At 42.3% G+C, this 26,304-nt stretch overlaps 1 protein-coding gene across 2 annotated transcripts; it reads left to right on the forward strand.

Annotated features, from left to right (window-relative positions):
- The first annotated feature begins 3,805 nt into the window (after positions 1-3,805).
- si:dkey-103j14.5 (isoaspartyl peptidase/L-asparaginase) lies at positions 3,806-25,517 on the forward strand. Of its 2 annotated transcripts, none has more exons than XM_062996326.1 (7): positions 3,806-3,843; positions 6,340-6,548; positions 9,066-9,208; positions 14,958-15,121; positions 21,590-21,708; positions 21,919-22,029; positions 25,242-25,517. In XM_062996326.1, the coding sequence occupies exons 2-7, from the start codon at positions 6,359-6,361 to the stop codon at positions 25,445-25,447; spliced, it is 933 nt and encodes a 310-aa protein (XP_062852396.1). In that variant the 5' UTR covers positions 3,806-3,843; positions 6,340-6,358; the 3' UTR covers positions 25,448-25,517. The 2 variants fall into 2 exon arrangements, with proteins under 2 accessions (XP_062852396.1, XP_062852397.1); XM_062996327.1 differs by lacking the exon at positions 3,806-3,843 and adding an exon at positions 4,066-4,083.
- Positions 25,518-26,304: the final 787 nt, after the last annotated feature.

The raw sequence follows: 26,304 nt of genomic DNA on the forward strand, positions 1-26,304 counted from the left end.
ATATATAATTTTGTATGACGTTTATTTTGTATAACGTAAATTTTGTATAACACATTTTTTAAAACGTATATTTTGCATAACATAAATTTTATATAATATATTTTGTATAACATATTTTGTATGACATGAATTTTGTATAATATATTTTATATAACATGAATTTTGTATAACATATTTTGTATAAAACATATTTTTTAAAACATATATCAGAATCAGATCAGAATTAGAGTCACTTTATTTCGCCAGGTATGTTGCACATATGAGGATATGGACATATATTTTTTATAACATAAATTTTGTATAACGTATATTTTGTATAATGTACAATTTTGTATAACATATATTTTGTATAACATAAATTTTGTATAACGTAAAATTTTGTATAACGTAAATTTTACTTATAAACTTATATTTTTTAAAACATATTTTGTATAACATTTTTTAAAACATATTTTGTATAGCATACATTTTGTATAACAATTTTTGTATGACGTTTATTTTGTATAAAACACACATCATATAACATAATTTGTATAATGTATATTTTGTATAACATACTTGTACATGACACTCGCTCCACACTTCTGTTGAACCCACTTTCTATAAACGTATCACTAAATAGTTTCTCATTTTTGTAGGGTTAGGCCCTCGTGTGAGGAGCGCACTGGGAGATCAGAACACCCCAGTGGTGCCGTGACATCCCCGTATCCTGGGGTATCCTGGGGTATCCTGGGGTAAGACCTGCCTGCCCCGGGCGGCGCCTCAGAACTCTTTACCGTCTCTTACAGGTGAATGTAATATTTGTTTACATTAACTGTAAGCAGATTTGAATGAGTGCACGATTTCTGGATCAATAGCGTTTCCGAAGCGTTTGTTTAGTTTCTGTGTGACTTCATATCGCAGTTCATTCTAAACCGCTCAGAATGCGAGATTAATGCGGAGGCGGGAGGGCTGGAACATGATCTATACGTCTAACTGAAAACTGAAAATGATCGATAGCAATGCGATAGGACTTAAATCCGCGCCATCATGTGATCACGTCTACAGCCGCTCGTTCGTCTTTATGCGCCGCGCGACAAGACGAGATCCGATAAACGTAATCGCCACGAGTGCACAACTTACAATTTGGTGAAACGTGTGACATTGATCCTGTTGGATAAATGGGCCTGGGGTACGAATAAGTCAGCGAGGGCAGGGCAATAAATCACGCGGTGTACGTCTCGCATCGTACATCACGGTGTACAGCGCTCCATACATTCATCTGGAGAGGAAATACAGTCATGGCAGGATCTGCTGGAACAGAAATGAGTTTAGTGTCTTCATCAGGAACATCAGGAGCTTCACAGAAGCGCACCGTCGCCCTGTTTTATAATGCAGGAGGAATTTTAGTTCCCAATCGATGTACGACTCCCTCAAAGAGAAACACGACACGATCATTCATCATCATCACACCGAGGTGAAGTTCGGGAGAGCTCTCGGACACTCGACTCCTAAAAGTGCCTCACCCGCGATTTCCTTTCACTCCAAACGCTGGGTGTCTTTTTTAGGAAGAACGTAGTTCATCAAAGCCTGCTGAGCACCAACTCACTTCTGTGAGACGAGCTGAGATGAAATGATCAATCATCTATACATTAGAAGTCAGTGTTTTTATATAAGCTGCAGTTTTCAGGGGTAAAATTTAACCCTCATCGACTGACCTGGAACAGGGTCCGTTCTGGTTTGAGAACTTGATTTTGCCATAACATTAAAACCACCTCCTTGTTTCTACACTCACTGTCCATTTTATCAGCTCCACTTATCATATAGAAGCACTTTGTAGTTCTACAATTACTGACTGTAGTCCATCTGTTTCTCTGCATGCTTTGTTACCCCCCTTTCACCCTGTTCTTCAATGGTCAGGACCCCCACAGAGCAGGTATTATTTAGGTGGTGGATGATTCTCAGCACTGCAGTGACACTGACATGGTGCTGGTGTGTTAGTGTGTGTTGTGCTGGTATGAGTGGATCAGACACAGCAGCGCTGCTGGAGTTTTTAAACACCTCACTGTCACTGCTGGACTGAGAATAGTCCACCGACCAAAAATATCCAGCCAACAGCGCCCCGTGGGCAGCATCCTGTGACCACTGATGAAGGTCTAGAACAGAGGTCACTAACAGGCGGACCGCGGTCCGGGTCCGGACCCAGAAGCTGTCCCATACGGACCCGGACCTACAGCCAAAACAGAAAGTTATGATTTGAAACCTGACGGAGCGCTTCTATTTTAACCGGCGCAGCTTCTGTACCATTTACGGTAGCGGTTTAGTGGATGAGAAAACGCACAGACACCAGAGATCACGTGACACCACTCAGCCAATCAAGTCTGTGCATTCCAGTCGGTAAACACTGCAACTCTACAGATGAGAGAGTTAGAGGCGAGTTACATGTGAAAAGACGGTGGAAAGAAAAAGAAAGATAGCGAACGTAGAACAAACGAAGGGAGAGATACAGACAACTGTGCCGGAGAAAGTTGAGAAAAGACGAGTGAGACAGGAGACAAATAGCGCTCTCCAAAAAAGAAACGTGTACAGCGAAATTACAGCATTTAATCCGTGATGGAGAGACTCATCTCTGTTCTGACTTCCCACTGGAGCACAATTTATTTTTATTTTCTCCTAATTTGATAAGAGAAAGGTTTGATAAGGTGGGGTGGTCCGGGTCCTCTCTGTGTGGAGTTTGCATGTTCTCCCCGTGTCTGCATGGGTTTACTTCGGTGCTCCGGTTTCCTCCCACAGTACAAAGACGTGCAAGTGAGGTGAACTGGAGACACTGAATTGTCCATGACTGTGTTGGATATAAACTTGTGAACTGATGAGTCCTGTGTAATGAATAACTACCGTTCCTGTCATGATGTAACCAAAGTGTAAAACATGACGTTATAATCCTAATAAACAAACAGACATTTGATTTGACAGTCAGTTATTGATTACATGCAGATGTTGATACAACTACTAGGCTACTTATATATAATATATATCAATATATATATATTATATGTTATGCAGTGATAGCTCAGTGGTTAAGGTACTGGACTAATAAACAGAAGGTTGCCGGTTCAAGCCCCACCACCACCAAGTTGCCACTGTTGGGTCCCTGAGTAAGGCCCTTAACCCTCAGTTGCTCATTGTGTAAGTCACTTTGGATAAAAGTGTCCGCTAAATGGTATATATATATACAGTATATACTGTATATATAGTTAAACATTCCGGACCTTTGCTTCAAGAAATTTTCTCTAACTGGACCTCTTCAAATTTTAGTTGAATACCCCTGGTCTAGAAGATGAGCGACTCAAACAGCAGCAATAGATGAGCGATCGTCTCTGACTTTACATCTACAAGGTGGACCGACTAGGTAGGAGTGTCTAATAGAGTGGACAGTGAGTGGACACGGTGTTTAAAAACTCCAGCAGCGCTGCTGTGTCTGATCCACTCATACCAGCACAACACACACTAACACACCAGCACCATGTCAGTGTCACTGCAGTGCTGAGAATCATCCACCACCTAAATAATACCTGCTCTGTGGGGGTCCTGTGGAGAACAGACCATTGAAGAACAGCATGAAAGGGGGTAACAAAGCATGTAGAGAAACAAATGGACTACAGTCAGTAATTGTAGAACTACAAAGTGCTTCTATATGGTAAGTGGAGCTGATAACATGGACAGTGAGTGTAGAAACAAGGAGGTGGTTTTAATGTTATGGCTGATCGGTGTATGATAAGAACGAAGTACCGGCCTCCTTTTACTGCTTTGTGATTGGCCCAGAGGGCGGAAGGGGGCGGGACTTGGAGTCTTGTTTACTATCAGGTAATAGCGATTTTTTAGCTGATCTATTGATCACATTTAGTTTATAAACTCAAACCCAGGAGTTATTAATGATCTAAAATCACGCTTTTATTTACAGCTTATTTATTTTATATTTGCTTTGTTGTTATATTTGTTTATTTTAGAGTAGTTACGGTAGATCTGTCCGTCCTGTCAGGGGGGTTTTCTGACTTTCGCTTAATGAATCGGACCCACCGCGACCCTGAACAGGATAAAGCGCTGGTAAAACAGACAGTTAATGAATGAATGAATGTAGTGAATGTATGTAAACCACGTGTAAATAGTATGTAAATAGCAGTTTGTCATAGTATGTACGCGTATAATAGGGGCCAAAGTCTAACTGTACATTGGCAGGGTTGCCAGATCCAATAAAAGTCAGAGTAAAATGTCAATTTACAGTTTTTCAACCCAGGTCAGGGCCGCTGCAGGTCCGGTTCCACGGAGGGCAGGAATACAATGGACATGTTTATGGTCAAAATGTGTGGACACGTCTTTTAATCATTAAGATCAGGTGTTTCAGCCACACCCAGGTGTATTACATCAATTATACGCCTCCACCCTTTTGATCGAAATGACATGAAATTTACCCTGAACTCATAAAACCCCGCTTTGTACCCCACAACCTCCAAACCACTAGTCTCGCTCGGCTTGATCCTTCATCCAGAACTGGAGGAAGACTCTGGGCATCACGGTTCTTCTCTGTAACAACACCCAAGTGGTGGAACATCGGAGTCTCTCGCTGTCTTTAAAAGATGATTAAAGACCTTGATCACCTCTTTACTGAGCACTTAAGCTGAGAAGTAACACATACTTACTGATCTACTATAGCATCTTATTTATTTATTTATTAAAAATAAGGTGCCATTCTAACAGGGTTTTAGCAGATTCGTATCCTTGCACTGGCGTTTACTTAAACTTGAGAAATGAAATGTTTACTATGGAAGCTGTTCTGTAAGTCGCTCTGGATAAGAGCGTCTGCTAAATGCCGAAAATATATATGTAAAATCTCAGCGCAGTGGTTAAGGTACAGGACTAATGATCATTAGGGTCAAACGCCACCTCCGTCAACTTGCTTGTATTTAATCACAATTGTAATTTAGTTCCTACCTAATTCACGGCCGTGGAAATAGCCGTTTCCTGTGTAATATGTTATTTACTGTGAAATTCAATCTTTAAGGTTTGTGTTTTATTCGTGTAGCGTTCAAGAGCCTCACGTTTACTGGTTAATCTGCACCAAGTCAAGTCAGATTTATTTATATAGCGCTTTTTACAATAGACATTGTCTCAAAGCAGCTTTACAGAATCCAGGACCAACAGACTAAAAACCTCCTGTTGAGCAGCCGAGGGCGACAGTGGCAGGAAAACCCCCCTTAAAATTACAGGAAGGAACCTTGAGAGGAAACAGACTCAGCAGGGACCCCCGTCCTCCTCGGGTGGCCTGGAGGATCATTTAAATAAATAGGATTTACACAAATCATACAAACACACAAATTAAAAGGAACTAAAAGTTATAACTAGCAAAAATAATGTGAGTTATTATTCAGTCCGGTCTGTGATAAAGTCTGTATTGAGTTCTTGACATTCTTGGTGCAAACACGCCAGGTTTCCGTCACATCCGGCAGGAGCAGCATTGTTGGCACGGGTGGGTGAACACCGTGAGGCGTCCTAGTGATTCTACGGCAATTCAGTTAGCAATCGCTTAGTCAAAATGTCCAAGATGTGGAAGTAAAACAGCTAAAAACACGACTCGGGTAAATTCTGTGGATGCAGGTTGGGGGTCAAAACACGGAGGAGAATTTTGGTATTTGAAACGGAACATGAAGCCTCGCACCGTCGCTGGGTGTTCAAGGTTTACATTCAACTATTAAGACTGTGCTGTGTATCGTAGCTTTATTTATTCTATCATGAAATGTGGCTCTTTTCTTTATAAATCCCTGAAATCTGTGATTTTTGAGAAACGAGCTCCATGAAATTAGGCACATTTAACTGTGAATTTAGTAGGACTTTAATTATAAGCTACTCTGGAAAGCATCTTCAAATGATCTGAACGTGAAAGTAATGTTATAGCCATAAAAAAGACGGGGGACAACTGCATATGAATGCTCATGGTCCGGTGTCCACATGTAGTACACGTCCCTTTACTGACTAGAATTGCTTATAAGTAATTAGGACACGTCCTAGTATCAGGTCCGTGCCTCGGTATGATGAGAGCGCACTGTGGACTGTTTATTTATGTGGTTGTTGAGGTTGAACCGTAATTCTGCAACAGTAAACGTGTGGATAAAGATGAAACCGGTCCTCATCATAGTAGATCAGGCATAAACATGACAGCGAGGCTGACAGCCAAGTTCCTGTAAACAACCTGTTCCACCGAGAAGAGCGACGCGAATCCTGTCAGTCCTGGTCTGAATAACAGGCCGCGGTACCCGACACGCCGCAGTCCGTAACCTGTCAGTACCGTCTCCTCTCTCCTGACAGCCGGAGCTGGTGGTTTGTGATGATGAAGGTGGTGATGGTGGTGCACGGCGGCGCGTGGGCCATACCCGACGATCTGGCCGAGCCCTCGGTGGCGGGGGTGAAGGCTGCTGTCAGGACAGGAAGTGCCATTCTGAGAGGAGGGGGGAGCGCGCTGGACGCCGTCGAAGCCGCCGTTAGGATGATGGAGGACGATCCGGCTTTCGATGCAGGTATTTTTTTCTATTTATACATTTTCTCCCCAATTTTATCCCAATTTAGTCATATCCAATTACCAGATCCTCATGGCCCAGTACCATCTTAAAACACAGGGTGCCAGACGTTAATAAATCCTGCACAGGCTGCCAATATACCACAATCATCACATCAAACACACACACATTTACTCACTCAAAACGAGGGGTGATTTCAAGCAGCGAATCCACCTTCTGCATGAAATTTGGGAGGTGGGAGAAAAGTAGAAGTCACTCTACTGGCTGTGTCGCTGAGCTGCCTATGAATATGCACTATATGCCAAAAGTATTGGGACATTTTCTTTATATATCATTGATTTAATATTAATAATGATAATAATAATAATAAGGTTTGATGCCAGATTTATTATTATATTATATTATATTATATTATTACTATTATTATTATTATTAATATAACTATTATTATTTTTAATATTACTACTATTATTATTATTATATTATATTATATTATTACTATTATTATTATTATTAATATTATTATTATTATCATTATCAATATTATTAATATTACTATTATAACTATTATTATTAATAATATTACTATTATTATTATTATTACTATTATTAGTATTGTTAATATTATCATTATAATGATTATTATCACTATTATTATTATTATAATTATTATTATTAGTAGTAGTACTATTATTATTACTATTATTATTATTATCACTATTATTATTATTATTATTACTATTATTTTCATAATTATTATTATTATTATTTCTATTATTATTAATATTATTATTAATATTACTATTATTATTATTATTATTACTATTATTTTATTTGAACTCGCAACAGTCTTTAAGTAATTTAGTGAAATCTCAGCCCTGCTGTGAGCTGACTTGCTCCTGAAGTTCATGACCTGTATTCGTCTCGGTGCTGTCGTTACTTGGTTGTTAATGATCACCCCGAGAGTGAGGTGAGAGGAGCTGGAGTGTTCATCACATTACAGCAGAGAGGGAACAGAACACTTCATTAACACCGCCGCTCTGTCAGGCTTCATCTCATTAGTGACGGTGACGTGACGCGGCGGGTGAAACGGTGTACGGTGGAGACGAGCAGAATCAGCACTTCATCAGGGGGATGATTTTCTCCAGCGAGCGTCCCTGGGCTCAGGCTGATCGATACAGGACTGATGTAGTGCTGCTGGGAGAGGAGACGGTGAGGTGAGGTGTGAATGAGAGAGTGTTGGGGAAATACGATGCTCTTCAGTCTCTTAATAAACCAGCTGAACGTGAGAGGATCATCACCAGTACCACTCACTCACTACCCCAAACACCCTGAGAGCGCTGAGTATCATCACCAGTACCAGATTAATCCCAGCTACTTTTGTTTCCTGCACTCGCTCACTCCCCCAAACACCCTGAGAGTGCTGCAGTTCTGACTGTCAGGAGGTGTGAGAGTGAGAGTCTAAACCGTAGTGACCGTAGTGAGTGCAGAAATAAATAAATGATGATAATAATATTAATAAAAGTAATAATAATAATGATATTATTATTAATAAAAGTAATAATAATAATAATAATAGTGATAATAATAATAATAAAATAATAATATATCAGTAATAATAATAATAATAATGAAATAATAATAATTTCAGTAATAATAATAAAGAATATGATAAAATAATAATAATATTAGTAATAATAATAATAGTAATAATAATAATAATAATAATAATTATTATTATTATTATAATAGCATTAATAATAATAATAGTTATAGTAAGTATAATAATAATAACTAATAATAATGATAATAATAATAGCAGTTATAATAATAATAATGATAATGATAATAATAATAATAAAAAAAATACTAATAATAATATTAATGGTAATAATAATAATAATAATGATAATCATAATTACTAGTCACAAAAATACACATGAGAAGTGACGATTGGCTGGAGTTTGATGTCTGAACTTATTTGGCTCAAACATTTAGGAAACAGAGTCCGTCGGCACCGAAGACGCACCCTGTTGGATCCCGCTCAGATTAAAGTAGAAATCCTGTTTTTTCCCAGCATGCTCTGATGGACTGAACGTGTCCTGGTTGTGAGAATCGGGTGTCGGTCAATTCTGAGTCCGTTATGGAACTGATCTAAAGGTCGGACGTGGTTTCCTCCCCGTTACTGTTTCCTGCTGAGAAAATGTGTGCAGTCAGTTTATTTAGGGTCTGTGTGAAAACCTACATCTCCCATCCTACACTCCTGAGAAGAGGGCGTGTCTAAATTCTTATCTCCACTTAAAATGCTCCTACTGAGGCGCCTTAATTCTGAGTGATGATCTGACTGAATAACGAGGGAGCATCCGACGCCTTCTCAGTGCTGAAGATCAATCCCAGTTCCAGGTTTTATTAGAATCCTCTACTGAGGATCTGATCAGGTGGTCAGTAGGGAAGCAGGGCGGGTCGATAGGTTTTGACACAGACCCCTGGAGTGATGGTGTTGCTGTCCCGTTGTAGGTCACGGCGCCGTGCTGAATGAGGATGGAGAGGTGGAGCTGGACGCCTTCATCATGGAGGGAAGGACGCTCGGGGCCGGGGCCGTTTCTTCAGTCAGGAACATCGCTAACCCGGTTAGCCTCGCCCGCGCTGTGATGGAAAAGGTGCGACATTTAAATCCTTGTGGTAAATAATAGCGCTTGTGATGGAAGCTTTAACGACGGCGTGACTTCCAGCTTCATCCGTTCTTTCATCTGCAGCTTTGAATGAAAGCGAGTTGAAGTGGCATCAGTGGCGTTGGTGGTGGATGATTTCGGGATTGATTTGAATCAGCGCTCCTTGTGAGGGTGAAAATGAGAGTCTCATAACACCAATCTGGTTCTGAGACAGAGCGCAAAGGTCAGACTGATGGAGCGAGCGGCTCTTTCTCTTTATAAGATAAATCTGTGATAGAGAGAGAGTTAGAGATATATTCTACTCATTTCTAATGTTCTGATAGCAGCGTGTCAGGACTCGGGGTTAATACGTACAACAGGGAAGTGGGTATGTCTAATTTAGCCTACGATTTTATCCATAGGCAGCAGAAAGCTAATTGGACTGGGTTTGGGGTTTAAATATTTGACAAATGCATCAATAATCATCATTAATCATCATGATGGGTTTTTCCCAGTTTAGCCAGTTTTCTCAAATATTTGTGTCTGTCAAGCACCCGACCAGGCTGCTAGCACCCCTGAGATTTAAGATTGGATAATAGAGCATCAAATCTGTGCAAAACCCTGAGCACCTTCCGTTTAAAAAAGATTTCACCTCTTTAGTTTCTTAACAAGACGCCGCTATTAATCAGAACTGCTTGAACTCCGGGTGGCGCTCTGACATAAACCAGATCTAAATCTCTCCCAGTCTTCTTTTCCCCGACTCAAAACATTAACGTCACAGCAGAGATGGAGACTCAAATCCAAGTCGCACTTAAGTCGCACACACAGCGACTCACAAAAAAATTACTCAAATAAACAACAAGAGTCTCTAGCGTCAGCACGTGTTCACATTAGTTACGTGTGATAATTATATATATATATATATATATATATATATATATATATATATATAATTATTATTATTATAAATATTCTACTCTCTAATAAAAATAACGCTCCGGCCGTCTTAACCCACAACACACACAATGTGTAAATGTTCCAGCAGCTTCCGGTGTAGTGATGAAGCGTCGCTCCCTACTCCCTACACAGTCTGAAGTTCACTTCATTTGAACATTCTCGTTACCTTTGGATCAGAATCTCACTTAAAATGGTGGAATACCCTACGTAGTGCACTTCACAGGAACGACCGGGGTGAATGGAACACTCCTACAGAATCGGTGCTGATGGTTAAAAGACGCTTTCTGAACCAATCAGAGCTTCTGATTGTAATTGTTAGTAAGAAATGCTGTTATTTACATTTATTCAGTTTGCGTCACACAGATGACGTGGTAATGAAACGCTCGATCAGCTTTCTAACCACTTCCTGTTTTACTTCACCACCGGGAAAAGTTTGGAGGTTTTTAATTATAAGCACATTTATAAAATAACGGATTCTGTTCCTAATGGGACGCACGCTTATAAATGTAATAGCATCTGGAAGAACAGAAGCTAAGGTAAGCAGCGGTTATGATGGTTTTTGCTGTGTTTGGGATTTTGGCCGCTGTGCCGTGATTTATCGAGCGCTTTTGTTCTGTAATGAAAACAAAACGTATCAGTTGAAGCTTTTAACTGGAACCTTCTTGTTACAGAAATTACATTCATTTACACAATGAGGAGGAAAGTAAAGACACGAAGTAAAACGGCTAAATACACTCGCTAATCTGTTGTTGTTTTTATCTGAATTTACAGATTATTTCTTTATTTCTACGCTACATTTATAATATATGTTTTGTGTAGATTATATTGACTCGTGACTTGACTCGGACTCGTATTTCGTGACGTGAACATCTCTGCATCACACTTACTTTATTTATTTTATTATTAAAGACTCTGTGGCCCCGTGGTTGTGGCCCCGTGGTTGTGGATTTTCACTCCATCTGACCCCCAACAACAGTTTGGACTGATTACGCCGCTGTAGCTTATAAGAAGTCATTTTCTCTCTTTTTAAGCTCAGTGCGTTAAAATATGGTTGCCAGATCCATCTACACCCCCCTGTATTCGTTTGTTTTCACACCTCCAGTGCAGAACATTCACCCCCCCTGCAGCGGTGGGTGGTAAGAGGACCAGATTACACGGCGATTGATTAGCTGCAGCACCTATCTTGACCGCCCCGGAAGACCTTGGCTTCACCGGGGATCGGCGGCTCTGTTTAATAGGCCGTATTAAAAATTCATCAGGCTGCGATCGATGCGGCGGTGGAGCTTCATCCAGCTTCATCAGCTCCAGCTTCTGTCTGTGTGTTACGCTGCACTATATACGACACAGAGCAATGACATTAATAACCACAGTAATGTTTAAAAGTCCTGATCCTGGTGTTATTTCACACATAAAAAAACCCAGAGTGCTCTCTCTCCACACGAGAGAAGAGGGCGTGTCTAAATTCTAGGCTCCTACTGAGGCGCTTTAATTCTTAACGGTATTTGTTGCAGTTTGCAGTTGCTTGCTAGTTTAAAAACATAATAAATGACGAGCAATACGAGTGTTGTAGTGAAGAGTCTACTGCAAAGCAACAGGGTTCCCAAAGTCCTGGTTTGATATCTCACTTGTGATCACTGTCTGTGGAGTTTTGCACATTCTCCCAGTGTCTTGTGGGTTGCTTTCTAATTCCCGCATGGTCAACTGGCTATTCCGAGCAGCCCTATAGGTTTGAGTAAGTGAAATCCTCACACTGACCACCAGTCCTTTACAGAACCCCCACTAGAACACGGAGCTCTAGTGATAAATGACTGAATGCATCAGGACCTCTAACATACAGATCAATATGTTCTAATCAGGTTACAGGACCCACATCACAGGGATGAAGAATGTGTAGACGTCAGAGACAGACATTTCTAAATCACGCCGATGTTTTATAAATACAAAATGACGTCTGTTTCCGAAGCGGGCCCCACGTTTGGACCAATCAGTGGGGCAGGATGGTGCTGGTGCATTCCTACCCCTGGCTTGTTCTGTGTTTCCTTGATTTCGCCTCTTTATTTGAGAATTTGGTTGTCGCTGGCGCTCTGAGCAGCCTGGCATATCATGATGACCAGATTTTACTTCTGCGCCACCCCTGTTCTGTCCACATTCTCCCTCGTGGGTTGATGTTTTTGTCTTTCATTTGTTACCTTGTTTCTGTTATTTTGGCCACTGCTTTTATTTTACTGTTATGCTGTTTGTCAGTGGCTACCTTTTATATTTATATACTTTATATACTTATATTATGTTAAAACTCACTCTATAACAATACTACATCATAAATACTACATTATTATGTATATAAACGTAAGTATATTAGTATGTGTATGAACACAGCGGCATTGTGCAGTGGGGAGCACTGTCACCTCACAGCGAGAAGGGCATGGGTTCGATTCCAAGGCTCCCTTCTGTGTGGAGTTTGCATGTTCTCCTCGTGTCTGTGTGGGTTTCCTCCCACAGTCCAAAGACGTGCAGTCAGGTTAACTGGAGACACTGGAAATTAACCAGTGTGTGTGTGTGTGTCCTGTGATGGACTGGCGACCTGTCCGAGGTGTTTCCTGCCCTTTGCCCTGTGAATTTAAGGACCTTGTTTAGCGCCAATGGTGGTACAACAGTGGCAGTGCTGGGGCTTGAACCAGCAACCTTCTGATTACTAGTCCAGTACCTTAACTGCTGAGCTGCCACAACCCAGCGATACAGTGGTATCCTAGTGAGTAGAACTTTAGACTATCAATTGATAAGATTATCAGTTTGAATCCTGGCTTTGTTATGCAGCCACTGTCGGGCCCTTGAGCAAGACCCTTATTCCTGTCTGCTCCAGGGGCCCCGTACAACGACTGACCCTGAGCTCTGACCCCAGAAAAGGAATTTCATTGGACTGCACATGTGTAGACGTTTACATGATGACAATGAATGAGCTTTAGTACAAGTATGTAGGCAGTTGTAGCCTAGTGGTTAAGGTACTGGACTAATAAGCAAACCCCACCACTGCCAGGTTGCCACTGTTGGGCCCTTGAGCAAGGCCCTTATCCCTCGATTGCTCAGATTGCACACTGTCACAGTACTGTAAGTCGATTTGGATAAAAGCGTCCGCTGTAAATGTACATGAGCATGTAAAACTCTGTGTGTGAATGTGTATTATTAATTTTTATCTTAGATCTTAAATCCGTGCTCGAGAGCGTCGTGTTTCTGCTCAGATATTTAACCAGAAGAAGAAGCGTTTGCTCCATCATTACGAGCGGTGACCTTTAGTTGAGAGTAACAGTAATGTGTACCGTGTACCGTACCGCTCTGCCAGTCTGAGCTCCGGTCTCTAATCACGACCCGTCCGCCCGTGAGCTCACCGGTGATTCTGACAGCCGTGGCCTTTGCACGCCGCCGATCCGCCTTTAACCGAGTTGCGTTGGCGTGGGATCAGAAGTGCTTGGCGTTATTTGATCTATAGGTCACAGTAATCCACAGAAGACGTGTATTTAAGGCCGGCCCTGCATCAGAGCTGAACGGTGGTGTTAACCTGCTGAGTGTTCGGGTCGAGGCGTCTCGCTCGGCTGTTCAGACCCGCACTGGAGATCTCCAGGGGTGGAAGTGAACAAGGGTCAGAAATGTTCTCCAGGGTGGTTAGATCACCCAAACTGTCACCTGGAGGGTCACATATTATCCAAAAACACCAAACCAGGTCTACCATGAATAGTGCTAGAACATTGGTGACATGGTCAGACCAAGGTTTCCATCAGTTCAAGAGCCTCTGTGAATGAAAGATTCCCTTCCATGTTGAGCAGGTGTAGCCTAGTGGTTAAGGTCCTGGACTAGTAATCAAAAGGTCGCTGGTTCAAGCCCCACCACCGCCAGGTTGCCACTGTTGGGCCCTTGAGCAAGGCCCTTAACCCTCAATTGCTTAGACTGTATACTGTCACAGTACTGTAAGTCAATCTGAATGAAAGTCTCCGCTAAATGCCGAAATATAAATATTATAATAGATCTGTGGTCGCTTCATCTAGCAAAACCACAGACATTAGTGGTAGGTAAAATATCAAGGTGTCCATAAACTTTTGGTAATATGGTCCTTTTCTGACCTCTGTGGTACAGCTCATTTCAGTTACAGCTAACCACAGAACTACAGGTTTTATTACAATCAAATTAATCAATCAACCAAATCTATTTATCTATGTCTGTCTATATGTCTGTCTGTCTATCTGTCTATCTATCTGTCTGTGTCTTTTGATCTGTCTGTATATCTGTCTGTGTATCAATCAAATCTATCAATCAAATCTATCTGTCTGTCTGTCTGTCTGTCTGTCTGTCTGTGTCTATCTATCAATCAAATCTATTAATCAAATCTGTCTTTTTTTATCTGTCTCTCTGTCTATGTATCAATCAAATCAAATCTATTTATCTATCTGTCAATTAATTCTACAAATCAGATATAAATAAAATCTATCAATCAAATCAATCAAATATATTTATCTATCATTATGAAGTAAATCAGTAAATATTTAGTAAATCATTAACAGGGATGTGAACCTTCACTCAGGTTAAATTCAGTTTATTATAATTAAATTCATCCCAACTTATTGTACTGTAATTGTTCCTGTATTATTACTGAAGGTTTATTATGATTCCAGTACAACGTTTCACATTTAAATCATAATAATAAATAAACTGATACCTGCAGGGTTAATAATTATAATCATTATTAAATGATGAAGATGTAGTGCATTACTGAGACACAGTAATAATCCACTCCTCTCCTCCCTGGTTTCAGACCCATCACGTCATGCTGACGGGCCGAGGAGCGAACCTGTTCGCCGAGAGCATCGGAACTCCTACTGTCCCGGCGGAGGCGCTGGTGCTGGAGCAGGAGATACAGGAGTGGAGGCGCTATAAGAAGTACGCCGTCGGTGTCAGAGAACTCTTCAACTCACACTGGTGAGTAACTGCTTACCAGAAACGTCCAGTATTTACGTTTATCATTCGTACCACAACCCAGGCCACACAAACGATACATCAAAACGAATTAATTATTTAATTAATCATGAAAAGTTGGTGGCAATCTGGTCCTATTGTGGTTTACAAGATGTTCCGTAAAGCCTCCACAAGGGGGCGCTCATGTATACGTTCAAATTGTGTTCATCATACGTGCCTATTAAAGTTTGTTTATTTCATTATTTAATTAATAATAAAAAATGTGGTAATCTGGTCACACTGTGGTTTACAAGGTGTAATGTAAAGCCTCAACAAGGGGGCGCTCATGAACAAGTTTAATTTGTGTTTATGTGTTAAATATTGTTTATTAAATTATTTATTTAAATAGGAACGCGGTAGCTCAGTGGTTAAGGTACTGGCCACTTATCAGAAGGTTGCCAGGGGCCCAACAGTGGCAACTTGGCTGTGGTGGGGCTTGAACCAGCGACCTTCTGATTACTAGACAAGTACCTTGACCGCTGAGCTCCCACTGCCTACGAAATGCTTTTCCCTGGAGCCGAGAGGGTTAAGGGCCTTGCTCAGGTGTCTGTTAAAATTTGTGTATTTAATTATTTAATTAATAATTAAAACAGTGGCAGTCTGGTCATACTATGGTTTACAAGATGTACCGTAAAGCCTCCACAAGGGGGCGCTCATATATAAGTTCATTTTGGGGTCATGTGCCTGTTAGAATTTGTTTATTTAATTAATTATGTAATTAAGAATAAAAATAATGGCAATCTGGTCACACTGTGGTTTACGTTCTAAGGTGTAACATAAAACCTCCACAAGGGGGCGCTCATGTACAAGTTTATTTTTTGTTTATGTGCCTGTTAAATATTGTTTATTTAATTATTTAATTGAATGGGAAAGTGGAACTCAGTGGTTAAGGTACTATCAGATGGTTGCCAGTTCCAGCCCCACCACCGCCAATATGCCACGGTTGGGCCCCTTAATTCTTGATGGCTCAAATTGCTTTGGATTATATTTACGTTTACATTTTCAGTATTTTTCAGTATTATCCAAAGTGACTTACAGTACTGTACCAGTATACAGTCTAAGCAATTGTGGGTTAAGGGCCTTGCTCAAGGGCTCAACAGTGACAACTAGTCCAGTACTTTAACCACTAGGCTACAGCTTTGGATAAAAGCATCTACTAAATACCACAAATGTAAAAATGTAAAATTAATTCTTATTTTTTGGGTTGCGACCCACCCGAGGGTCTGAATAAACCCTGATCTGATCTACACTAAACTAAATCCTATTAAATACAACCGATAATTTAACGAAGGAGGAAATTGTCATTAATTAGTCGTGTGATTAGTGTAGCGAGTTTAATTTCACCTCGTGATTAGACTTCATTAGAATCGCCCCCGAGTCAGAAAATAACGAGTCTGAAGTCGCTCGCATTCGTTTGTTTTATCTTCAGCTTTGAGGCGATTGAGCTGAACGGATCCAGACACCGAACGAGCGCCTCTTTTACAACCTCAAATCAGAAAAAGTTGGGACAGTATGGAAAATGTAAATAATAATTAAAAACACAGAGTTTCTTACACTGACTTTGACGTTTATAAGATGTCAGACAGGATGAAGCTGCTCAACTTCATTTCATTCATTAATAAACATCCATTCCTGCATTTCAGACCTGCAACACATTCCAAATAAAGTTGGGACAGTAAAGCATTTACCACTTTGTAATGTTGTCGTTCCTTTTCACCACTTAAAAGAGGTTTTGGCACCGAGGAGAGCGAGTGATTTAGTGTTTCAGCTTTTATTTTGTCTCGTTCTTCCTGCAAACTCGTCTTAAGATGTGCAGCAGTATGGGGGGTCGTCGTCGTTTCAGAATCCTCTTCACGTTCTCTATCGGGGACAGGTCAGGACTGCAGATTCATCTCAGAGTCAGAGTCAGAGTCAGAGTCAGAGAGGTTTTATTGTCATTTCAGCTACATACAAGTACATATTGAAACGAAACAGCGTTCCTCTAGGATCACGGTGTAACACGGTACAAAAAGTGCAAGACAAAACAGTGCAAATACAACAATAATACAAAAAATCCTATAATAAATAACTACAAAAGATATTCCTAATTATCCCTAATATAAACAAGTAATTAGAACACAGGACTAAAGACAAGTGTTAGTACATGATGGTGAATAGATGGTACAATGGTTCCTGAGGTAGTGACATGTTGTACATTAGCAGCGTAAAATTGGCAATGCAGATAAGGTGCCTAAAAAGTAGATATGGTGCAAAATACAAGTAAGGTGCAGAAATTATTGTGCATTTCCAGGAGGTGTGCAAAAATACAAGTAACATAGTCAAAAATGCAAGTAACAGTCAATACAGTTCAGTGTGTGGCAGCAGAAAATTTCCGGAGGAAATTGTTAAAGTACTGAGTTTAGGAGTCTGATTGCTTGAGGGATAAAACTGTTACACAGTCTGGTTGTGTTAGTCCGGATGCTGCGGTATCGTCTCCCAGACGGGAGCAGAGTAAAAAGTCCATGTGATGGATGGGTTGGATCGTCCACAATGCTGAGAGCTTTGCGGATGCAGCGGGTGTTAAAAATGTCCGTGAGAGATGGAAGAGCGACCCCGATGATCTTTTCAGCTGTCCTCACTACTCGCTGGAGAGTCTTACGGTCCGACGCAGTACAATTTCCGAACCAGACAGTGATGCAGCCGCTCATCTGAGCACAATACACGTTTCCACTGTGTGATGGTCCATCCTAGATGCCTCCGAGCCCAGAGAAGTGGACGCCGCTTCTGGACATGGTTAACATAAGGCTTCTTTTTTGCACAGTAAAGTGTTAAGTATGATTAGTGCAGTAACTCTGTATTGTAGAGCTGATAAAGGTTTGATAAACTAATCCCTCACCCATGTGGTTATATCAGCTGGTGTTGAGTGGAGGTTCTTGATGGCGTCTGAGGGATGGAAGATCACGAGCGTTCAGATTAAGCTGCACCCTCCACCTTTACACACTGAAATTCCTCCTGATTCCTTGAATGCTTTAATGATGTTCTGCACTGTACACTTTTCTGGTTTGTGGTTGTATTTGTTATTTATTTTTGCGGGTGAAATGTGAAGCTCGTTGGAGACGTTGGAGCTAATGGAACCCCGTCAGCCTTTGATCTTCATGTAGGTTCGTTTGATCTCTCATTAAAAGCTTCTCGTAATGATCTCAGTTTTATCAAACCATCAACACCGGAGTTCTTTTCTCTCTCCAAAACAATTACCAGTTAAGCGTAGAAGGTCAGAACTAACGACGGAGCCATTTATCATATGAAGCTCGTTAAACTTCGCTTAATTAAGGATTTATTCAGTCGAGTAGAATTGTTTAAATTAATTAATGTGTGTTTTTTATAAATTCATCGCGTACGTGACGTGGCTGATGTGGCGCATCGACGGTGACGAATCTAAACACACATCGGTAATCGTGCCAGGCGCACCACGACCCTGACCACCACATTACGTTTGCAGCATTTAGCAGTATGACTAAATACAATTTGAGCAACGGAGGATTAAGGGCCTTGCTCCGGGGCCCAACAGTGGCAATTTGGTGGTTAGTGCTTGAACCAGCAACCTTCTGATTTCTAGTCAAGTACCTTAACCACTGAGCCACCGCTGTCCAGCAGTAGCAACCTGGAAAGGTTGGTGCTCAAACCAGCAACCTACCTAACCGCTAAGCTACCCCTGCCAATGAAATGCTTTTCCCTGAAGCCGAGAGCATTAAGGGCCTTGCTCAGGGGCCTAACAGGGGCAACCTGGCGATGTTAGTGCTCGAACCAGCAACCTTATGATTACTAGTCAAGTACCTTAACTGCTAAGCTACCACTGCCAATTAAATTCTTCTCCCTGGAGCTGAGAGGGTTAAGGGCCTTGCTCAGGGGCCCAACAGTGGCAACCTAGAGGTGGTGGGGTTTGAACCAGCAACCTTATGATTACTAGTCAAGTACCTTGATCACTGAGTCACCACTGCCTATAAAATGCTTTTTCCCTGGAGCCGAGAGGGGCTAGCCTTGCTCAGGGGCCCAACAGTGGCAACCGGACACCCTCACCAACTACATGCTTACATACACACAATCAGCTGTCTGAGCAAAAGTATTCATACCCCTACCAACTACATGCTTACACACACACACAATCACCTGTCTGAGCAAAAGTATTCATACCCCTACCAACTACATGCTTACATACACACAATCACCTATATCCGAGGTTCCATTCTTGTTCTCCACTTTCATAGTACCCTAAGTTATGGGATCCTAAGTAGCTAACAACTCTGGATACTGAAAACACAAATTTTGTTTCCTTAAAATTACTTAAACCAGATTAATTCAGTTAAATCATTTTTAAATTAACATCTTTACACTTTACACACTTTTATGACGTCCAGTGGCAGGGCGGCACAAAAAAACAAGCACTGCATTTAAATGCGATGCCAACCTGCGCTGATATTATATATTTTTGGGGTCAGGCAGAGCGGCCAGCAGGTTGGCATGTAATTAGCTTAAACTAAGGCGAAGGGTAACCGGGTTCTAAAGAGCTCGGTGACAGCGGTGATGTCGGGCGCGGGGCGGGGCGGGGCGGGGGGCATGAATAATGAAAGTGCGGTTGGGAGGGATGAAAGGTTGCTGCTCAGTTGCTGTCACTTAACACCCCTTCAGCACTATTTTTGACCGCCGCCTCCCAGTGGGTGTGGGGTTACAGTGTGGCACCGCCTGCCCACCTCCGGCTCGCTGACAGGGACACAGAGGTGACGGGGACGGAGCGCCCGGCTACAGATGTGCTGCTCAAACCCTGATGTTCTCCTGCTGCACCACATCATTCCACCTCTGCCTTTTCTCCTTTTTCTCCCGGTTTAGTCATAGCCAGTTCCTGGTGTACGAGGAGGGTATATTCTCCTGACACGCCCTCCCGACGACTTGTGGATGCTCCACCGACCCCTTCTTATCCTCCGTACTTTGGTGTCAGTCTCACACACGGAGAGTCACTCGCTGACTAAGTTTGCTTATTACATTTAATTCATTTGGTAGGTACTTGAGATGTAGCTGTAGGTGACTTACTGCATTCGGAGACGCAGACCCTCGCTGTGGTTCAGGGGAGTCCAAGAGCCTCAGAACTCTCTTTTTAACTCTTTCATCCGTTCCTCCTGTCCTCTGGGTTGTACTTTGACTGTAGTGTAGTGTTCCTTTAGATACTTTAAGGAATGATTGACGCTGTTACACAAGAAAGAAAGAAAACAAGTTGTGAAATACTGACATACCAGCTAACCAGATACACTGCTCACTCACTGTCCATTTTATCAGCTCCACTTACCATATAGAAGCACTTTGTAGTTCTACAATTACTGACTGTAGTCCATCTGTTTCTCTGCATGCTTTGTTAGCTCCTTTCATGCTGTTCTTCAATGGTCAGGACCCCCACAGGACCCCCACAGAGCAGGTATTATTTAGGTGGTGGATGATTCTCTCTCCTGGTATGAGTGGATCAGACACAGCAGCGCTGCTGGAGTTTTTAAACACCTCACTGTCACTGCTGGACTGAGAATCGTCCACCAACCAAAAATATTCAGCCAACAGCGCCCCGTGGGCAGCGTCCTGTGACCACTGATGAAGGTCTAGAAGATGAGCGACTCAAACAGCAGCAATAGATGAGCGATCGTCTCTGACTTTACATCTACAAGGTGGAGCGACTAGGTAGGAGTGTCTAATAGAGTGGACAGTGAGTGGACACGGTGTTTAAAAACTCCAGCAGCGCTGCTGTGTCTGATCCACTCATACCAGCACAACACACACTAACACACCAGCACCATGTCAGTGTCACTGCAGTGCTGAGAATCATCCACCACCTAAATAATACCTGCTCTGTGGTGGTCCTGTGGGGGTCCTGACCATTGAAGAACAGCATGAAAGGGGGGTAACAAAACATGTAGAGAAACAGATGGACTACAGTCAGTAATTGTAGAACTACAAAGTGCTTCTATATGGTAAGTGGAGCTGATAACATGGACAGTGAGTGTAGAAACAAGGAGGTGGTTTTAATGTTATGGCTGATCTGTTTCATTCTTGCTGCTCTGTTCTGTAACCGTCCAGTATTTTTTAGACTGGATTGGTATTTTGATTTCACTGATTTTGACCCTGATGTTGGATCAGACCTGGCTCACAGTTGATATTCCAATTCATCCTAAAAAAGTTGAATGCAGGTAAGGTCAGGGCTGAGTTCAGGCCACTCTTTTTGGATTTTGTTTGGTGCACAGTGACCCAGGCGGAGGTTTTTATTATAATTCTTTATTATAATAATAAGATTGTGCTTTAGCCAATGGAGAAATTCCTTTTCAGGTTATAGACGGACAGAACCTCAGTAGACGCTCGGGTCAGTTTGGATTTTGTAGGTCTGAAATAAATAAATAAACATATTTTTTGGTTGTGCAGGGACCGTGACACCGTCGGCGCCGTGGCTCTGGACGCTTTTGGAAACATCGCCTGTGCCACTTCGACGGGGGGAATCAGAAACAAAATGGTGGGACGAGTCGGAGATTCTCCCGTTATAGGTATGGACCTACTAAACTCACGGGATGATGTGCTTCATCTCACCGACCTGCACAGACCACAGATTCCTTAGTAGGAGCATTTTAAGAAAGATAAGAATTTAGACACGCCCTCTTCCCGGGAGTGTAGGATGATGGGAAATGCGTGTGTGTAGAGCGAGAGCTGGGTGTGTCATTAAGACTGAATGTTTCTTCTCTCCCGTGTGTATTTAGGATCGGGCGGATACGCCGACAATAAAAGCGGTGCGGCGTCCTGTACCGGCCACGGCGAGTCCATCCTGAAGGTCACCTTAGCCCGACTCATCCTCTTCCACATGGAACAAGGTGTCGTATGAGCTTTTCTCAGGGTGCATTCACATCAGAAGCGGTGAGACCGTTTTAGACTCTGGGAGAAGCTGATTCTGATTCTCACCATTTCTCAGAAGCTGGAGCTGTAACACAAGTTTAAAAGGGAAACAGGGAGGAGAATCCAGATAAACACAGATACATGTGGAGCTGTAACCCTGGATCTGATTTGTGCGGCCCGAGTCGCTTTTACTACATCATAAGAAACAGTTTGTCTCATTGGAGGCGCTTTAACATCAGTGGCAAATGGAAGTGCTACTCAGGGAGGCGCAGCAGCAAACTAATGCCAAGTTCACACTACACGACTTTCCAAGTCGTCAGGTCGCTGTACAGTTCTCACTACACGACTGATGTGCGATAGGGGGTCACACACTAGTCAAGTCAAGTCAAGTCAACTTTATTTATATAGCGCTTTTTACAATAGACATTGTCTCAAAGCAACTTTACAAAATCCAGGACCAACAGATACAAAAACCCCTGTTGAGCAAGCCGAGGAGCGACAGTGGCAAGGAAAAACTCCCTGAAAATTACAGGAAGAAACCTTGAGGAACCAGACTCAGCAGGGCCCGTCCTTCTTGGGTGGCCTGGAGGAAACTTTAAATAAATAGGATTTACACAAAGCATACAAACACAGAATTAAATGATCTAAAAGTTATAACTGGTAATAAATAGTTTTAACGTAACACTACACCATCTATCACCAACTGGAATCGCAGGTGAGCTTCTCTGCTCTCCCAAACTACGTTCTGTCACGAAAACACGTGAGAAGTGACCAGGGGTTTAATGACACCACGTCCAAAAATACACATCAACAAGTAGCGAGTGATCAAAGTTTGTGAGCTGATGTGCAGCGTAAAATCAAAGAGGAAAAATAAATGAATCTGAGTGGATTTGGCAACACGAGCAGCAGGGATTGTTCTGTAGTAAGTTGGAGGTTAATAAATATTGTTTGCAATGCAGCGTGGGTGTTTTGTAGAGAACGATGAGGTCAGAAATACTGTAAAACTTGTGTGTGTGCTGATGTATTCTGATATAAACTATATTAAGCCCCTGTACCACCTGTTTACAGTCCTCTCCTGCGTTTCCCCTCACCCCGTATCTTACGTTCTCATTGGCTGTTTGACACAGCACTCATTGCCAGTCGGGCGACTCAGATCCAGATATCTGACATACTAGAAATCTCGCTTCGGTTGCGAGAGCCACCGAGCAAACGCCGAGTTGCTCCCGAGCCGGCAAATCTAGCGCTGACCAGTCGCCGAGCGAAAATCAGGGCAAAAATTGTGTAGTGTGAACCAGGCACAAGCGGCACCGCCACACTCCATAGGAAAAACTATTTGCCACGTATCATGTGAACGATCCTAATGCTGGTGTCTCCTCACAAAAATCCTCTTAAATGTGAGAGGTCTCAACGTTAGCTTACAGTGTTCTGCCGCTCTGCTGTGCCAGTTTCCGTTTAAACAGAACTGAAGACTCAGACCCGCTGACACTGAGCGGGATGGTTCAGGCTCAGACTAGAATCTCAGAGCAAAACAACGTCTGAGTGACTGTTTTAAAGTCTTCTTACTGAAGTCACAGAAGCAGCCGGTTCCGTCTCACAGCGCTCTGAATCAGACGGATGAGCTGCGCTGCCATGCAGAGGCCGGATACCCACGTATGCCCATCATTACTGCAAAAATCGCTGGCAAACACAATCCATGCCCGCTTCTCCTCATTATCCTCGTCCAACAGAGGCGTCCTGTACACCCACCCACCCCTCACGCACCAATTAAAATAACTCTAACTATCAGAAACGGTGCCAGATCCTCACGTCACTCACACTAATAGAGCCGGATGGTGCAGAAGCTCGTTAGGATGGAGAGTTTTAGCAGACGAACCACATTAGTGCCAAAATGTGCAAAACTAATTAAAATATGAAGACTGCAGTACCATGGTGTGCATGGCAATGCCAATGTCATAACAGTTGTGTATGTACAGTGGTGGATCATTGTGTTTAGGCTCAAATTTACTCAACACGACACCAATCTCCATCAGATCCAGGGTTACAGCTCCACATGTATCTGTGTTTATCTGGATTCTCCTCCCTGTTTCACTTTTAAACTTGTGTTACAGCTCCAGCTTCTGAGAAATGGTGAGAATCAGAATCAGCTTCTCCCAGAGTCTAAAACGCTTCTGGTTCAGAATAAAGCTTAACGTGGTTTAATGTAGTAAAAGAAGGAGACAGGAGCACTAAACTTCTCTTCATTATTACTGCTCATAAGTTCCTCCACTAATCACATTCCTCACTCGCTGTTTTACTACAGTAAGTCACGCTGAGTCCTGAAGTCCCTGAAAGCATTCAGAGATTATCATGTTTACACACAAGGACCGCCACACGTAGCTCTTTCCCACCAAAATAACTCTGAAACCTGAACTGGTTCTGTTCAGGCTACTTAGAACTGTGGTGCTATTTAGAGAACCGGCCCACATTCACACCAGTTCCTATTGGAACCAAGGATGCCAACGGATCCTCAACAGAGGCTCTTTCCTCTAGAACCCGACACGGCCACGGAGGCCATCACGCTTCGTCTTTCTAGCTGGGATCGAACTGGAACCTGTCCTCTGTTTTTGGTGAAAATTTGCCAAACGGTTCAAAATTAGATACCCGAACTGGAACGGAACCAGTTCCACATCGGCCGACGAGGGCTGTTAGAGGCTCTTCCCAAATCATCTGTACAAACAGTTGTCCCTAAGTACAGAGAACATGGAACAGTCGTCTCTTCACCACCCAAACCGTCACCTTTCATCCTTTCACTGAAACTAAACAGCAAAAAAACAAAAACAGTTCCTTATTAAATTAAAATCTGCTGGAAGAGTCACCTGAGCGTCACTATGTCAAGGGTTTAAAGGTTTAAAGTGGCAGTGATGCCCAGGGGGTGTCCGTACTTTTATGGCTTGAGATCTACTTCTTCCAGTGGATAAATCATCCTGATCCACCATTAAAAGTCGACCTTTGGCGCTTGGGACACCAGAGACATCCCTGCTTGTGAGTATGAAACTAGCCGGGCACCTATATGGGTATAATCACGACCTGATACCATCATCGCCCAGATTGATGCCATCTTACGTTAAACCCTGCAGACGCTGAGTTATTTTATAGTCCTGGTGACTGATGGTAAACTCTGACTGACCGAGGTTCTGTTTGTGTTCTGTAGGGAAGTCGGTGGATGAGGCGGCACGTTCCTCGCTGCGGTACATGGGCGAGCGGGTTCAGGGTGGCGGAGGAGCCGTCGTCGTGTCGCCCACCGGAGACTGGAGCGCCGCGTTCACCACCGAGCGCATGGCCTGGGCCGCCGTCCATGAGGAACATCTGTACTACGGTTTAAATCCTGATGAGAGATTTCAGGAGGATCTGCTGTGAGATGTTTGTCATATTCGTCACGTTTTTAATGTTGTTCTCACCTAAAAATAAAATCTAAATATTGTTTAAATTGCTCTCAGATCTTTATTCTTTTTATTTTTATTAAAGGCAATTCTCTCTCATGTTTTCTTCTATTTGATGGGATTATTTAAAAAGACGAAACCCTACAGTGTGTCTGACGGTAACAGGACTGATCTGTGACAGAAGGGTATGTACCAGAGTAAAAGGGAGAGTCTACATGACAGTAGTGAGGCCGCTATGCTGTACAGCTTGGAGGTAGAGAGGGAGCTGGAGGTGATGAGATGAAGATGCCGAGGTTCTGGTCAGGATCAGGACAGAGTTTATTAGAGGGCACTGTGAAAGTAAAAACGATTATTTAGGAACCAAACTGAACTGATGTTCAATTTATTCTTATAACTATTCTTATAAAAGCTCAGTATAAATCATAAACATTGATATATCCACGTCCCTATTCTGTCAGGTACCTCAGTAAAACTATGAGCTGAGCTCTGCTGCCATCTGGCGGTTGTACAGTGCAGTAACACTAATGTTTATATCAGAAAGTGTAACTGAACTCTCTAACGCAAACGTTTATAAGCGCTTATAACTCCTCACTCATGACTGATCCTGATACTATACAGAGCTGCATTTCAAACAGAGACTTCCTAAGTACTTCCAACAAAAACTAAAGGTGAAATGTGAGGGTAGCATCATTAAACAGTGTATAATACAGTATAATACAGATTCTACAGTGCACTACATGTGCTGCCTCCAGAGTAGAGCTTATACAAGGGGCCCAAACTCAACTCCGAGGAAGGAAACCCGTCTATTACGACAGTAGCCTGCTGTTCCCCAGA

This window comes from Trichomycterus rosablanca, chromosome 5, assembly GCF_030014385.1.
Source record: "Trichomycterus rosablanca isolate fTriRos1 chromosome 5, fTriRos1.hap1, whole genome shotgun sequence".
Classification (NCBI taxonomy): Eukaryota; Metazoa; Chordata; class Actinopteri; order Siluriformes; family Trichomycteridae; genus Trichomycterus; species Trichomycterus rosablanca.

Excerpts from the sequence above, each read along its gene's own strand:
- si:dkey-103j14.5 (XM_062996326.1), top strand. The coding sequence starts at position 6,359 with ATGATGAAGGTGGTGATGGTGGTGCACGGCGGCGCGTGGGCCATACCC. Across the intron at positions 9,209-14,957 it reads CCCGCGCTGTGATGGAAAAG|ACCCATCACGTCATGCTGAC; the intron begins GTGCGACATTTA and ends CCCTGGTTTCAG. Across the intron at positions 21,709-21,918 it reads CGGAGATTCTCCCGTTATAG|GATCGGGCGGATACGCCGAC; the intron begins GTATGGACCTAC and ends GTGTGTATTTAG.